The 16,399-nt window shown below is 46.1% G+C and overlaps 1 protein-coding gene across 1 annotated transcript in view; it reads left to right on the top strand.

The window, feature by feature from the left end:
- The window catches only part of RfC38 (replication factor C subunit RfC38), a 76,668-nt gene that overhangs the window by 33,430 nt on the left and 26,839 nt on the right, over positions 1-16,399 (top strand). The window contains exon 4 of the mRNA XM_068374046.1: positions 3,855-4,054. Within this exon, the coding sequence (XP_068230147.1) occupies positions 3,855-4,054 (200 nt within the window). The remainder of the gene's footprint in view (positions 1-3,854; positions 4,055-16,399) is intronic.

Genomic DNA, 16,399 nt, shown 5'->3' with positions numbered 1-16,399 from the left:
TTGCAACGGGAGTTACGGCGGTAACTAAGCAAAGGCCACAAGTGATTGAGGAGATGGAAAAGTTGCTTTTAATATTTATTAAAGAAAAACAGTTGGCCGGGGAAAGTGTTAGTGAAGCGTTCATTTGTGAAAAAGCGTTGCATATCTATGAAGAATTAGTGAAGAAAAGTCCGAGTACCAGTGAAAGTGATTCATTTACATTTAAAGCGAGCAGGGGTTGGTTTGAAAAGTTTCGTAATAGAACAGGTATTCATCGTGTTACTAGGCATGGGGAGGCAGCTAGTTCGGATCAAATTGCAGCCGATAAATACGTGGGGGAATTCGATCGGTACATAAATGAACAAAATTTGATCGCACAACAAGTCTTTAATTGTGATGAGACTGGGTTATTTTGGAAGAAAATGCCAGCCAATACGTACATTACCAAGGACGAGACGAAGATGCCAGGTCACAAGCCAATGAAAGATAGGCTAACATTGTTGCTGTGTGCAAATGCAAGTGGCGATTGCAAGATCAAACCCTTGTTAGTGTACCACTCGGACAACCCCCGGGTGTTCAAACGAAATAATATTTGTAAAAGTGCACTACCAGTTATGTGGCGCTCGAACACTAAATCTTGGGTCACAAGACAATTCTTTACTGAGTGGATAAACGAAGTGTTTGCCCCCCAGGTTAAGGCTTACCTCATTGAAAAGAGCTTGCCAATGAAATGTCTTCTGGTTATGGACAATGCTCCTGCACATCCTCCAGGTCTCGAGGATGACTTGAAAGAAGAATACAGCTTTATCAAAATCAAATTCTTGCCCCCCAATACTACTCCCATACTCCAGCCCATGGACCAACAGGTCATTTCAAACTTCAAAAAACTCTATACCAAGGCCCTTTTCAGAAAGTGTTTTGAAGTGACCAGTGACACGAAGTTGACCCTAAAGGAATTCTGGAAGGAACACTTCAGCATCCTCAACTCTGTTAACATGATTGACCAAGCTTGGCGAGGTGTGACCTATAGGACATTGAACTCTGCCTGGCGTAAGCTGTGGCCATCATGTGTCACAGAGAGGGAGTTTGAAGGTTTCCAACCAGAGGCGGGTCCAAGCACTGCTACCCCTGTAATTTCTGATGACACTGATGTCGTTGAGGAAATTGTTGTCATGGGCAGGAGTTTGGGGCTTGAGGTCGACAAGGATGATATTGATGAGCTTGTAGAAAGCCATTCTACCGAGTTGACTGTGGAGGAATTGTTGCACCTGCAACAACAACAGCAGCAGGATCTGATTGTGGAGCAGGAATCTTCAGAAGAGGATGAGGTAAGGGAGGATGTTCCAAGTTCTCTCATCAATGAAATTTGTTCCAAGTGGGCAGATGTGCAGGCTTTTGCTGAAAAATACCACCCAGAAATTGCAGTAGCAAACCGGGCAGTGCATATGTTTAATGATAGTGTCATGTATCATTTTCGAAGAATACTGCAGAGGAGGAAGAAACAATTAACAATAGACCAGTTTTTCACAAAAGAAAAGAAAGCTGCTACATCAAAGCCTGTTTCTCCTCCAAAGAAGAGACAAAGAAGAGAAGAAACCCCTGAAATAGATCTGCCCACCCTTTCATTGGAGAGAGAAACAACTCCTGAAGGAGAACTACCCCGCCACATCATGGAAGGGGACTCTCCTTCCAAGCAGTAACCTCCCCCTTCCATCCTCTCCACATCCATCCCTGTATGCCATCGAACCGCTGCTCAAAGGTATGTTCACTACAGTACAGAAAATGGTTTAAAATTGTTTTATTTTAGTACAGTAAATGGTTTAAAATTGTTTTATAGGATTTTCTGACCAATTTCATACACATTTAGATAATTATTGTTGTTTAGGTACACGTTTTATTAATATTTTGGGCCTGTTCGAGTGCTTGGGAACGGAATAGAATATATACCATTATTTCTTATGGGGAAAAAAAATTCGGTACTCGAACAAATCGGAGGTCGAACACGGATCTCGAACGGATTATGGTCGAGTACCGAGGTATCACTGTATGCCTAGCAACAGCTAAGAGAGTAAGTGAGATCCACGCCTTCAGCAGGAACATAGGTTTCACATCGGAAACGGCTACATGTTCCTTGCAGCTCGGTTTTTTGGCTAAAAACGAGCTTCCTTCACGTCCTTGGCCTAAATCGTTCGAGATCCCTAGCCTATCCAACTTGGTGGGTAACGAGCTGGAGAGAGTACTTTGCCCAGTCAGAGCTCTTAGGTACTATCTGAAAAGGTCAAAACCTTTACGAGGACAATCAGAAGCCTTATAGTGTGCTGTTAAGAAGCCTTCGCTACCAATGTCTAAGAACGCAGTTTCTTACTACATCAGGCTTCTGATTAGAGAAGCTCATTCTCATATGAAGGAAGAAGACCTTGCTTTACTGAAGGTAAGGACACATGAAGTGAGAGCTGTGGCTACTTCAGTGGCCTTCAAACAGAACCGTTCTCTGCAGAGTGTTATGGATGCAACATATTGGAGAAGCAAGTCAGTGTTCGCATCATTCTATCTCAAAGATGTCCAGTCTCTTTACGAGAACTGCTACACCCTGGGACCATTCGTAGCAACGAGTGCAGTAGTAGGTGAGGGCTCAGCCACTACATTCCCATAATCCCATAACCTTTTTAACCTTTCTCTTGATTGCTTTTATTGTTGTTTTTGGGTTGTACGGTCGGCTAAGAAGCCTTCCGCATCCTGGTTGATTTGGCGGGTGGTCAATTCTTTCTTGAGAAGCGCCTAGGTTAGAGGTTATGATGAGGTCCTTTAGTATGGGTTGCAGCCCTTTATACTTTAGCCACCTAAGAGTCGTTCAGCATCCTAAGAGGACCGCTACGCTCAGTAAGGAAGACGTACTTATTAAAGGCAGAGTAATGGTTCAAGTCGACTTCCTTACCAGGTACTGTACTTATTTATTGTTTATTGTTATTTTGAATAACTAATAAAAATGAAATACGGGATACTTAGCTTCTTTGTTAACATGTATACTGGTCTCCACCCACCACCCTGGGTGTGAATCAGCTACATGATCATCGGGTAAGATTAATATTGAAAAATTTTATTTTTATTACTAAAATAAATTTTTGAATATACTTACCCGATGATCATGATTTAAATGACCCGCCCTTCCTCCCCATAGAGAACCAGTGGACCGAGGAGAAAATTGAGGTCTTGTTGACAAGAAGTACTGGAGTACCTGACCACAGATGGCGCTGGTGAGTACACCCCCACCTGTATAAGCGATCGCTGGCGTATCCCGACCGTAGATTTCTGTCGGGCAACGGAGTTGACAGCTACATGATCATCGGGTAAGTATATTCAAAAATTTATTTTAGTAATAAAAATAACATTTTCAAGAATAATTCACTGCTTGAGTGAAGGAATGTATATCAGAAGAGACTGGAAGGAACAAAAACAAAGCCATTAATACAGATTAATAGGAAAAGGTACTGAGAGGACACTGCAGTGATTAATCTACACACTGGAAGGTCTGTATAGTTTGTGAAGAGAACAAAGATAGTAGATGAAATAAATGAATTCCATAGATCTAAGGAATAATTTTTATGGGCATTTAATCATGGTGATGTAACTCACATAATACCACTTTGGTTCATTACCGAGTTTTAATAAACAAAAGACATGGCAGTTTAATTCAGTGTATTACTATACTGAATTGTAGATATCCAAAAAGAATTAAATCTTTACTCTAATAACTTATTTTGATGATAATGATTTATTGCCACATTTTTATTTTGGGGGAAGTAAATTGGTTTGTGATTTTAAGATGGTAACATGTAACAAGGGATTTGTTTTTCTTACAAATTGACTTTTTTCAGTGATTATTCTATCAGAAGTTGATAAATTAACTAAAGATGCACAGCATGCCTTGCGTCGAACCATGGAGAAGTATGTAGCAACATGCCGCCTTATCTTATGTGCTAATTCAAGCTCTAAAGTCATACCAGCCATACGGAGTAGGTGCTTTGGAATTCGAGTGGCAGCTCCCTCTGTTGAGGAGATTGTGCAAGTTTTACAGGTAATTGATCAATTTTATTTTATGGATTACTGTGCTCTTTTTAAAATAGGATATTTATGAAGAGCTTTGTTACTACTAACCTCTTATGTTATAGTCTAGAAGGCTATCTTTTTTATTCAGTTTTGTTTACATTTTGTATTTCTGTGTAATTGGAGAGAAGACGCAGTACTGTATACAGTTTGCAAATTTTATTGACACTAAGAATTTTAACACATCATTTGTATAGTTTTATGTTGGCGCCCCCCTTTTTTTTATTCTCATGGATACTTGTTTCAGACAGGCTTTACTGTAAGAGAATGTAAACACTAAGTAACCATTTTCTCTTTTCTTTCCTCTCTTCACAAGCCCTAAATGTAATTTAAAACAGACTATCAAGTTTGTTTTTTTCCCATTTCTGAACTTTTTTTTTTTTTTTTTTCATCTTCTTAATCCTCTCAGTACTTCCTGTCCATGTCTTCATAAAGTGAGCCAAGGACGGATCCTTGAGGTACTCCACTTGTAACAGCTGCCCACTCAGATGCTTTTCCATTGATTACAATTCTGTTTTCTGTTCGTTAGCCAATCTTTTATCTATTCAGCTGGCTCGTCGATTATGCTTATCCTCAAATTTTGACCTTTAATTTTTAAATATTTAACTTAGCCGGTGAATATATAATAGCTGCGGCTCGACAGAAAACACACACAAAAACTCGCGAGCGATCGCTATGAATGTTGCGGGTGTGACCACCAGCGCCAACTATCGGCCAGATACCGCATATACATGTAAACAGACCCAATTTTTTCTCTGTCGGCCTTAGCGACAAGACGTATCAATACTCGCTGTATAACCTGGAGTTTTCTCAACATATTTGGTGAAGTACTTCCTTTTGGTTTGAGCTTTCGCAGTGCAGGTGTTTTATCTTCAACTTAAATCTTGAACTCGTTTTTGGATAGATTTAATTTTTGATGACTTTGGATTGTTTTTTGGACTTTCTTTGACTTTTAAATGGCCGACCCTTCCCTTAGTACGGAAGTGTGTTTTAGGCTTTTAGCAATTATCTTATCACGTTATAAATTAATTATAGATTTTCCTCTATGTATTTTATATCTCACCCGCCTTTATTAGGCCTCTTCGATTAGCTTTCCATTTATAATAAACATCAAGATAAAATTTAATGATTTGTTTATATGCGACCTTTCCTGAGAGTAGGCGGTCCTAACTTGGAAACCGAAGTTAAACAACGTTGAGCCCTTTCAATCGTAAATAACTTTTACAGAGCAAATGATTTAAAACTTATTAAATGAATATTTTTTAGTAGATATTTTATGAAAGATTTTCTTTGAATAGTCTTCGTACTGTTTCAAAGATGAACTAACGTTTAGTTTATTTATGCTACGCAGTTTGCGCTCTATCGTTACGATAGAGAGAGAGAGTATCACGGTTTCACTTTGCAGAAAGAGTAAATCGATTCTGACGTTTTGTTCATTCTTCTTTCAAAGCTTAAATGTTTTAAATACTATTTTAAAGGAACTTTTTAATTGAAAAACCTTTCAGTTTTTTCCTTTGGTCAAATAATCTGTTTATTGACGAAAGGTAAGTGGGCTCTTCTCTTCGGTGCGAAATCAAGAGAGAGAGAGAGAGAGAGAGATAGAGACGGAGAGAGAGAGAGGAGAGAGAATGTTCCGATCTTTATTCTCGTCCCAAGCGAGTAACGTTGTTCTCGAGTTACTCTCGTCCCTAGTCTCTGTACGGGGAGAAAGGATAAAACTTTTTTAGTTTTTATTCTCGTCCCAAGGCACTGTACGGTTAGAGATTGAAAACGTAGTTTTAAATGAACTAGTGTTTAGTCTCCTTCCCAGCCACTGATCTTTTTATCTTAAAATATGTTTACTGTTTTTTGCTTGTATTAATGTGCTTACATTATACGACTGATTTCGCAATTATAACCTTTTGATGAGGGTAGAATTGCGTGCTTCAGGTAGAAATCAGTTTTATTCATACCTAATGTGAATTGTTAAAAAATTCGATTTCAGTGAAATAAGTGCAAAACAGAAAATCGTAGTGATAAAGTGATAATTGCGCAAAGTGTTATCAGTGTTGCGACCGAGGGTTCGTCTGTTCGTGCCTGTCGTTCGCCTAGTCCGAGACCTCTTGCAAGCTCCCAAGCCCAGGGGAGAAGTAATGTCGTACGACTTATGGGTTCGAGAAGACTTGATCAGCGAACAGACGTTCCCTCTATGGTTTCAGGCGTGTCTCATCAACACCGCCCCTACCATAAGACGAGCGAGACGATTTTCTCCTCGTCATCCGAAGGCTTTTCGCATAAGAAACCGTGGCACAAGGTTTTGAGGCCCTTTAAGCAAAAGTCAGTCCTTTCAGGACAGGTCCAGCGTCCTGGTTTTAACTATTAGGACAGCTCTGACCCTATGCAGTCATCGGAAGACTACTCACCGCCTAAACAAAAGCGTAACACAGGCTCCGAGAGTCTTTTTGTAGGCAAGGTTTTGCAGTCACAGACGTTACCCTCGTCTCTTACCGCAACCATTCCCGTTGATCCTAAATGGGTTGTACGGCAAGACATGCAGAATAAGCTTGCCTCTCTTATGGAGGACTATTCTGCTGAGCAGGTTCACGATGATCCTCGCCGCTTAGCTGATCGAGAACCTGGCCGTCAGCCGCCCAAACGAACCTTTGCTCGTCCTGTTGACGTTGACGTTACAAAGTCACGTCAGTCACGGTTTGTAGAGCCTTACTCGATGCAGTCCAGTGTTGACTTTCAGCCGCTTGTGGACGTTCAGCCGCTGCCGCATGCTCTTGTTGACGTTCAGGACGTTCGCCAACCAGCGAAGTTGACTTGTTTTGACGTTGAGCGTCAAGCACCGCAGTCAAGAGTTGTTTTGACTGCTCAGTCTAGGCAGTCAAGGCAGTCTCGAGTTGACGTCGAGCGTCCTCCCGCACCTGTTGGTTGTTGCTGGTCAGTCCTTTAAGCAGTTACATGACATAGCGTCCTTGACTGCTACTGTTGCTCCTTTGCGTGTGGACTCTGCTTGTCAAGCATTGCCACCACGGCAGGTCTCTCCCTTGCTTGAGACTCGGCTATTGTTGGACAAGGTCCCTTCAGATGAGGAAGTTGCTGTTCCCCCTCCTACTGATATTCCCTTGAGGACTCTGTCAGACGGAGAGGAGCCTAAAGCTGCTCAGCCCTCTATGGACTTTAAATAAATCATGCTGATTTTTAAGGATCTTTGTCCGGATCTTTTTGTAACTGCTGCTCCTCGTTCGCCTAAACGTCAGAGTTTACACTAGGCCTAGCTACTTCGAAGCCGTTGTTTTATAAGCTAGTGCTCTCTCGCTCTTCTAAGAGAGCTTTACGTTTGCTAGGCGACTGGTTTATCACCAGGAGGAGTTTGGGGGAGACAGCCTTTGCTTTCCCTACTTTTAAGCTGGCTTATAGAGCGAGAGTCTGATATGACACGGGAGAAGTTCTCGGCTTGGGAGTTCCTGCCTCTGCCCAGATAGACTTCTCACACCTCATAGACTCTCCCTGGCGCCTGGCCATGAGACGCTCCAAGATTTTATGGTCGACTTCAGAGCTAGACCATCTCCTGTTAGGAGTTTTTTCGAGCGTTTGAAGTTTTGCTGTACAATTATGTCATGCATAAACAAGGCTTTCAGGGATGGCTCCAATGATCTTGACAGCCACGTTCTCTGCAGGAACAAGTCCCTCAGGGATGGCTCTAATGATCTGGCAGCCACGTTCGCTGCAGGAGTACGTAAGAGGCAAGTGCGCTCAATGTGTTCATTGTCAAGACAAACTTCACGATGAAGTCTACCAGGCTGTCTTGACAGCATTAATGGAAGGCGACTGGATGGTCTCTCTCGACCTTCAGGAGGCATACTTCCACATTCCTATACACCCGGATTCCCAACCGTTTCTGAGGTTTGTTTACAGGAATGTGGGGTACCAGTTTCGAGCCCTGTGCTTTGGCCTCAGTCCTGCTCCTCTCGTGTTTACGAGGCTCATGAGGAATGTGGCAAAATCCCTCCATCTATCGGGGATCCGAGCCTCCCTGTACTTGGACGACTGGCCTCTCAGAGCATCGTCCAGTCTTCGCTGTCTGCAGGATCTACATTGGACGTTGAGTCTGGCCAGGGAGTTGGGACTTTTGGTCAACCTAAAAGTCCCAACTGATCCCATCCCAGATTATTCTATATTTGGGGATGGAGATTCGCAGTCCAGTTTTTTCGGGCTTTTCCGTCTGCCACCGAATAGAACAAGCCCTGCTCGAAGTCCAACTAATGCTGAAAAGAAAACGTTTGTTCAGTCAGGAGTTGGAACAGTCTCGTAGGGACTCTCTCATCCCTGGAGCAGTTTGTCTCACTAGGGAGACTACACCTTCTGCCTCTCCGGTTCCATCTAGCCTCTCACTGGAACTAGGACAAGACGTTAGAGACGGTATCATTCCCAGTCTCCGAACCAGTAAAGGCATGCCTGAAATGGTGGGACAGCAATATCAGTCTGAGAGAGGGACTATCCCTAGCAGTCAAGAACCCAAACCACGTGTTGTTCTCAGACGCGTCGGATTTGGGTTGGGGTGCGACCCTGGACGGTCGGGAATGCTCGGGTCTGTGGACCTCAAGTCAGAAGAGCATGCACATCAACGGCAAGGAGCTATTAGCAGTCCACTTGGCCTTGATGATATTCGAAAGCTTCTTCGAAACTAAGTGGTAGAGGTCAACTCAGACAACACCACAGCTTTGGCGTACATCTCCAAGCAAGGAGGCACACACTCCTTCACGCTGCTCGAGATCGCAAGGGACCTTCTCTTATGGTCAAGAAATCGAGGCATCTCCCTGTTGACGAGATTCATCCAGGGGGACTTGAACGTCTTGGCAGACTGTCTCAGTCGGAGGGGTCAGGTGATACCCACGGAATGGACCCTCCACAAGGACGTGGGCAAGAGTCTTTGGGCTACTTGGGGTCAACCCACCATAGACCTCTTTGCCTCCTCGTTGACCAAAAGGTTACCAATCTATTGCTCTCCAGTCCTAGATACAGAAGCAATCCACATAGACGCGTTTCTACTGGATTGGTCTCTTCTGGACTTATATGCATTCCCTCCATTCAAGATAGTCAACAAGGTACTGCAGAAGTTCGCCTCTCACGAAGGGACAAGGTTGACGTTGGTTGCTACCCTCTGGCCCGCGAGAGAGTGGTTCACCGAGGTACTTCAATGGCTGGTAGACTTTCCAAGAAGTCTTCCTCTAAGGGTAGATCTGTTACGTCAGCCCCACGTAAAGAATGTCCATCAAAGCCTCCCCGCTCTTCGTCTGACTTCCTTCAGACTATCGAAAGACTCTCAAGAGCTCGAGGCTTTTCGAAGGAGGCAGCCAGTGCGATTGCAAGAGCGAGGAGAGCTTCTACCAATAGAGTATACCAGTCGAAGTGGGAAGTCTTTCGAGACTGGTGCAAGTCAGCATCTGTGTCCTCGTCCAGTACCTCTGTAGCCCAAATCGCAGACTTTCTTTTACATCTGAGAAAGGTTCGCTCCCTTTCAGCTCCCACGATTAAGGACTACAGGAGCATGTTGGCTTCGGTCTTTCGACATAGAGGCTTAGATCTTTCCAACAATAAAGATCTCCAAGATCTCCTTAAGTCTTTCGAGACCTCTAAGGAACGTCGTTTGGCAACTCCTGGATGGAACTTAGACGTGGTCCTAAGGTTCCTCATGTCAGACAGGTTTGAGCCATTACATTCAGCCTCCCTGAAGGATCTCACCCTCAAGACACTTTTCCTAGTGTGCTTGGCTTCGGCTAAAAGGGTCAGTGAACTTCATGCCTTCAGTAAGAACATTGGCTTTTCTACAGAAAAAGCCACTTGTTCACTTCAACTTGGTTTCCTGGCCAAAAATGAACTGCCTTCTCGTCCTTGGCCTAAATCTTTTGATATTCCTTGCTTATCAGAGATCGTAGGCAACGAACTGGAAAGAGTCTTATGTCCTGTTAGAGCTCTTAAGTTCTAATTAGCTCGTACTAAGTCATTACGAGGTAAATCTGAGGCATTATGGTGCTCAGTTAAGAAACCATCATTGCCTATGTCAAAGAATGCTTTGTCATATTTTATCAGATTTTTAATACGAGAAGCTCATTCTCGCTTGAATGAGAAAGACCGATGTTTGCTTAAGGTTAAGACGCACGAAGTTAGAGCTATAGCAACCTCCGTGGCCTTCAAGCAAAATAAATCTCTGCAAAGTATTATGGACGCGACTTTTTGGAGAAGCAAGTCAGTGTTCGCGTCATTTTACTTAAAAGATGTCCAGACTCTTTACGAGGACTGCTACACACTGGGTCCATTCGTTGCAGCGAGTGCAGTAGTGGGTGAGGGTTCTACCACTACATTACCCTAATTCCAATATCCTTTTTAATCTGTCTCTTGAAATGTTTTTAATATTGTTTTTTGGGTTGTACGGAAGGCTAAGAAGCCTTTCGCATCCTGGTTGATTTGGCGGGTGGTCAAAGTCATTTCTTGAGAGCGCCCAGATTAGGGGTTTGATGAGGTCCTGTTGTATGGGTTGCAGCCCTTAATACTTCAGCTCCTGGGAATCTTTCAGCATCCTAAGAGGATCGCTGGGCTTCGTGAGGAAGACAGACTAATAAGGCAGAGTAATCGTCTAAGTCAACTTCCTTACCAGGTACCTTTATATATTTGGGTTTTGTTATGATATAACTGTCAAAAACTCGAAGCATATACGCTGTAAACTTAATTAACTCTGGTCTCTACCCACCACCATGGGTGTGAATCAGCTATTATATATTCACCGGCTAAGTTAAATATTTAAAAATGATATTTTAATTATAAAATAAATTTTTGAATATACTTACCCGGTGAATATATAAATTAAAGGCCCCCCCTTCCTCCCCGATAGAGACCCAGCGAGATGAGAAAAATTGGGTCTGTTTACATGTATATGCGGTATCTGGCCGATAGTTGGCGCTGGTGGTCACACCCGCAACCTTCATAGCGATCGCTCGCGAGTTTTTGTGTGTGTTTTCTGTCGAGCCGCTGGAGCAGCAGCTATTATACAGTATATTCACCGGGTAAGTATATTCAAAAATTTATTTTATAATTAAAATATTTTTTTGAGGGACTTGTCAAAAGCCTTTTGAAAGTCTAGGTATATGATGTCTATTGCCCTACTTTTGTTGTAAATGCTAAACTTGGAAAAATTCCAAAAGATTTGTCACATATGATCTCTTGTCTAAAACCATGTTGGCTGTCTATCAGAAGATTGTTTTTCTCTATATGTTCTACTATTGCATCTGCTATAATTAATTCAAAAATTTTGCAAGGCTCTGAAGTTAGACACACAGGTCTGTAGTTGCCAGGTTCTTCTTTTGGTCCCTTCTTATAGATTGGAGGAGCATTGCCTCGTTTCCATCCTTGTGGTGCCTTTTGAGAGAGAGAGAGAGCGAAAGAGAACGTATGCTTATGTTAACTAATAATAAGGACTAGAAAGGAACTGTATGGAAAATAAGGTATCCTATAACAAATACGGTAGTGTGACCTTGAGATCAGCTGAGGCTTACTATGATGAAAAAAGTGACTATTGAAATGCTCCCGGAATTGAAAAATATAATTGTTTCATAACCGAAATACAAACCACGCTATTTACATTGGGTTTACCTTTTAGCGCAGCTGAAATGGCGAGCCATTAGAATTTAACGAGGGTGTATTACTCCCGCGCTAGTTAGCGGGGGGTAGGGGAGTGGTAGCTAGCTACCCCTCCCCCCCTCACACACAGGTGAATGCCCACTTTCACTTTTGGCTCGGACTCGGACAGACGTCTCTGTCTTGGTCCTCTCTTGGCAGCCATTGTTTGTTTTGTCTTTACTTAATCGCTTACTTTTCTTTTACTCAATATATATGTAAACATGTTTTCATGTTTGTGTATATGTTTGAGTATAGAAATTAGTAAGTTTCCTTTTCAGAGTTGTGTGTGTAGTGTACGATATCTCCGTGGAGTCCTCAGCAGTTAGGCCACCAGGGCGTAATTTTATGGGTTGCGATCGAGTTTGACTTCGGTCTTTCTCTCTCTCTCTCTCTCTCTCTCTCTTGAGGTCGTTCACCCTTTTTACTACGCCCCTCGTAGCTTCCTTTCCGTGTGGGGGGGTTGCTACGCCATACGTTTTGTCTCAATTAGTTTATGAATCTAATTTAGTTGTTAATTTTTCAGCTTGTAGAACGATTCCTTTCGGGGTTTTCGTTCCTTCTTTAGTGTTCATTCATTTTTTAATTACATAATTACACAGTTTCATAATTATAATTGTTATAATTCTGTTTTGGTTACAGCTCTCCTTCCGTGAGTGTAAGTGGTTGTGAGGGCACTTGCCTGTTGTGTAATTCTTGTTGCCTTTCCCTCGGGATTCCTCTTCGGAACCTTCCCGGGGGAATGAATGTGTACTAATGATTTTTGTTTTATTTTTTTACAGTTACCGATCTAGTTCGTTTCTGTAATATGGCAACGGTGTGAGCTGTCTTGTGGAGGCCTGGGGATTCGGCTGTTGCTGCCTCCCCTTTGGATTTTCGTCAGGGGCGTGTCTCCTTCTACTGGAAGTACTCCTGTGACGATTGACAGCTCTCCAGTTCATTTTAGAACTCTCAGGAGGCTTGCCTCCTTGGGTGGGTAACTTTCCTTTCGAGGGAAGTTTTTCCTGTCCAGGCTTGAGTTTTTCCCCCTTTTGGGGGGTTCTTCTCTTGCCTTTTTTTCGAGCGACTATGCTCTTGGTGCTGAGCGGTCACACCTGCAGTTTCGCTCAAGGGGCTGGGCAACTGCAGGAGCCCCTCTTCGGAGGATTGCTCCTTTTAGGTCACTGGCTGACCAGTCTCTTCTACGAAGTGTTTCTCTTTCGTTCGCGAGAGAGTACACTCATAGAGACTCCTCTTCGGAGGTTTCTTCTGCTGCTGTTGCTGTTGGCCTCCTTCGCCGTAAGGCTCACCGTCCGCCTCGTCGTAAGGGCCTCTCATCTCCCTATAAGGGTGCTAAGAAGCGTCTTTTTGAATCTCCGTTTGCAGCCTACAACTCCTTCTTCTTGATCTTCCGCCCTGGTGCAGATGGACAGCAGTCTGATCTCGTATTCCGACGGACATCAGTCTCCCGGCGGACAGGCAACGGTCTTCCGATGGACATCTGTCTCCCGACGGACAACGATCCCCTCGGGGCAAAGGGTTGCCTCCCACGGGATTTCTTCCCTTGCGTGTCAGGGTTCCCCTGTGCCCCCTTCTGCTGTGTTCGCTCCTGCTCCTGCTCCTGCTCAGTGTTAGCGCACAGGCGCTCTCCTGCTCATCAGCGCTTCCTGATCGCTAGCGCTCTCCTGATCGCTAGCGCTCTCCTGTTCGCCAGCGCTCTCCTGTTCGCCAGCGCTCTCCTGTTCGTCAGCGCTCTCCTGTTCGTCAGCGCTCTCATGATGATCATCTCTGCTGTTCCTGTTGGTTCCTGTTACGCGCCCTGTGCGCCCACGTTCCCCCTCACGATCTAAAACTTCGGTTCAGGTCTGGGTCAAGGACTCTTCTTCTATGCGCAGGCTTCCACGCGTTACCTTCTGCTCGTCAGCGATCATCAGCTCGCCAGTGACCTTAGACGCGTCAACGTTCACCTGCTCGCCAGCGATCTCCTACGCGTCAACGATCGCCACGCGTGTCAGTTCCCCTGACCACCATCAGTAGCTCGCCTGCTGTGGACCACGATCTCCGGTAGCAGAGTCTTGCCGTAGATCTTCCTCCTGCTCGCCAGCGCTCACCTTTTCTTCTGTCCTTCTGTGCGCCAGCTTTCTTCATTTGCCAGCGCACATCTGCACGCCCTTCTTTGCCACGCACCAATGGGCGCCAACGGTTTTCCGACCGTCTAGGATCGCCTGATTAACAGCTGGCTTCAGCGCTCACCTTCCTGATGCACTTGCGCGCCTTCTGTTAGCGCGATGCGCGCTAACCATCACTACTCTCTCTCACGTTGGCAACCGCCTACGCACCCGCGCGATTCTTCATCTGCTTGCTAGCGTTTTGTTAACGCACCACTGCTCGCCAACGCGCCATCGCCCACCTGCGCGTCAGCGCTCACCAGCTCACCACCGATCGCCTGTTGATCCACATCGCCAGCGGTCTTCCTCACCCACGCGGCAGCGCGTTTCCTCGCCATCGCGCCAGCGCTTGCGTTCGCCGCCTCGGACACGCGCTCATTCACCTGCCCACCCTCGCGCCCATTCGCCTGCGCGCCCGCTCGCCTGCACGCCCGCGCGACCGCTCGCCTGCACGCCCGCGCGACCGCTCGCCTGCACGTCCGCGCACGTGCTCTCCAATGTTCACCCGCGCGCGAACCAACGGTTTTCCATCGCGCGAACGGATGGTTTCCGTCGCGCGATCCGACTGTGCGAACCGACGGTGTTCCGCCGCGCGGGCCGACGGTGTTCCGCCGCACTAACGTCGGCTTAATTCTTGCAGTGTCCATTGCTCGTCTATGGGTTATCGCTCACCGGCCACCAGCTCTCGCCCTTCCTACCACGCTCGCCCTCCTTCTGCACTCCTTCGCTCACCTTCGTTTGCGTTCCTGCGTGACCGCGCATGGGCGCTTCCACATTCGCCCACGCGCAAATCATTGATTCACCATCGCGCGAGTCGAGGGCGATTGCGACCACGATTCCCATTGGGGTTTTCGCAGCACGGCCAGCCTTGGCGAGCTCTTCTGGAGCGTATTTCCAGAACACGGCCTCACCCCGTAAACGCAGAGCATGGCACTTGCAAGAATAGGAAGAATCTTCAGGGAGGTCTGAGCAACACTCCTCTTTCCAGAACCTGGGTTAGCCCTTCCCCGTCATTCCCTGGAAGGATTTTTGGCGGGGGGCTTTCCGTTCGAGATTTCTCCATCGGCCAAGGGGTGACTGCTTACCCCTTCCTCTTCTCCACCTCGTGTAGGGGGCTTACCAGGTCCTTTCCCTCCTCGGTTACGGCCCGAGGTTTGGTTCAAGGAAGCTACAGGAAGGTCATGGGTACTTTCCTCCTCTCAGGCTCAGGCACCTTGGCGTTTCGTCGTTAAGTATCTAACTTGCGGGCAAGCTCGATGTTTGACCATCTGGACGCGCTGACCGAGGGCTTCCTTTCGGGTGTCTCATCCGTGGATGTCGACAACCTCAGACACCCTTCCATCCTTGAGAAGAGTTTGTTTGTGCCCAAGGACAGAGACTTAGACAGCGGCTGTGCGGAGGAAGTCGACTTCCGTTTTCACTCCTCCAAGGCGCTTTCTTCCAGACTCTGCAGGGCTCCAGCGCATTTTTCTTTCAACCATGTCGGCCCAAGTTATCGGCTACGACAACTGAGACAAGGTGTCCAATTGCAGTTTCCTCCTGTCAGGAACAGATGGCACGGGAGGCTCCCCCGGGTGGGGGCCAGAGTTCACGAACCCTAGGATTGGCACCCCCCCCCCCCTTGCAGGTTTCTCGCTGGGAGGATGCTTAAGGTTTCTCATCCGGATGACAGCTTCCCGATGCCCAATCCCGCACGATCTCTGTGATCAGCCAAGGATATCGCGCCTGCCATCTCTGTCAGCGAATTCAGTGTCTCTGAACCTCTATGCCATAGGGTCGGCAAGAGTTGCCCGTTTGGGCAGAATGATCCATACCTTAGGAGAAGGTCCTCCATGGGATCATCGACGGCTTCACCCCCGGCTTCTTCAGTCGATCCTTTCTTGTAAGGAAGTATCTGAGTCGGGAGTTCCGTAGTCGACCTCTCAGCCCTGATCAAGTTTGTCGAACAAACTTCGTCCAGCGTAGAGCAGCAGAATCGATCAGACTGGTAACGAGGCTACAGGACTCCTTAAACCCTGGATCGGAAGGACAGGTACTTTCAGTTCCCATTCCATCCATCTTCCAGGGAGCTCGTGGGATTCAGCGTAGACTGCAGGTACTCCTGCTTATGATGCAGTGTGGCGATCCCGCCGTGGCATCGCAGGTTTTTTCCCCAGAGAACTCTCCCTGCTTTCCTCATGGCCGCTCAGGTGCAGGCTTCCGCCTCCTTCGCTTTGTGGAGGGCTGGTCAACTCCGGTAGGCTCGGGTTCGACCTTCTTCAGCGCCGGGACAAGCTTCCGGATGCTTACCACGGGTGTGGGTTCATGGTATTTTGCTAGGAGCCTTCTCTCTTTTGCCTCAACATCTGGAGTATCTGGCCATGATATTGAGTCAACGGCCTTACCACGTGGGAAACCCCGCTTCTCGTCCGTCCAGCGAGGTTAAGTAATGTCGGTTCTGGTCGGTACTTGGATGGGTGACCACCTGGGGATGCCAGATTCTGTTGCCACCTCCTCCGAGCCTTCCCTTC

Source organism: Palaemon carinicauda, chromosome 5 (genome assembly GCF_036898095.1).
Source record: "Palaemon carinicauda isolate YSFRI2023 chromosome 5, ASM3689809v2, whole genome shotgun sequence".
Lineage (NCBI taxonomy): Eukaryota > Metazoa > Arthropoda > Malacostraca > Decapoda > Palaemonidae > Palaemon > Palaemon carinicauda.
This window is presented reverse-complemented; position numbering and strand designations above follow the sequence as displayed.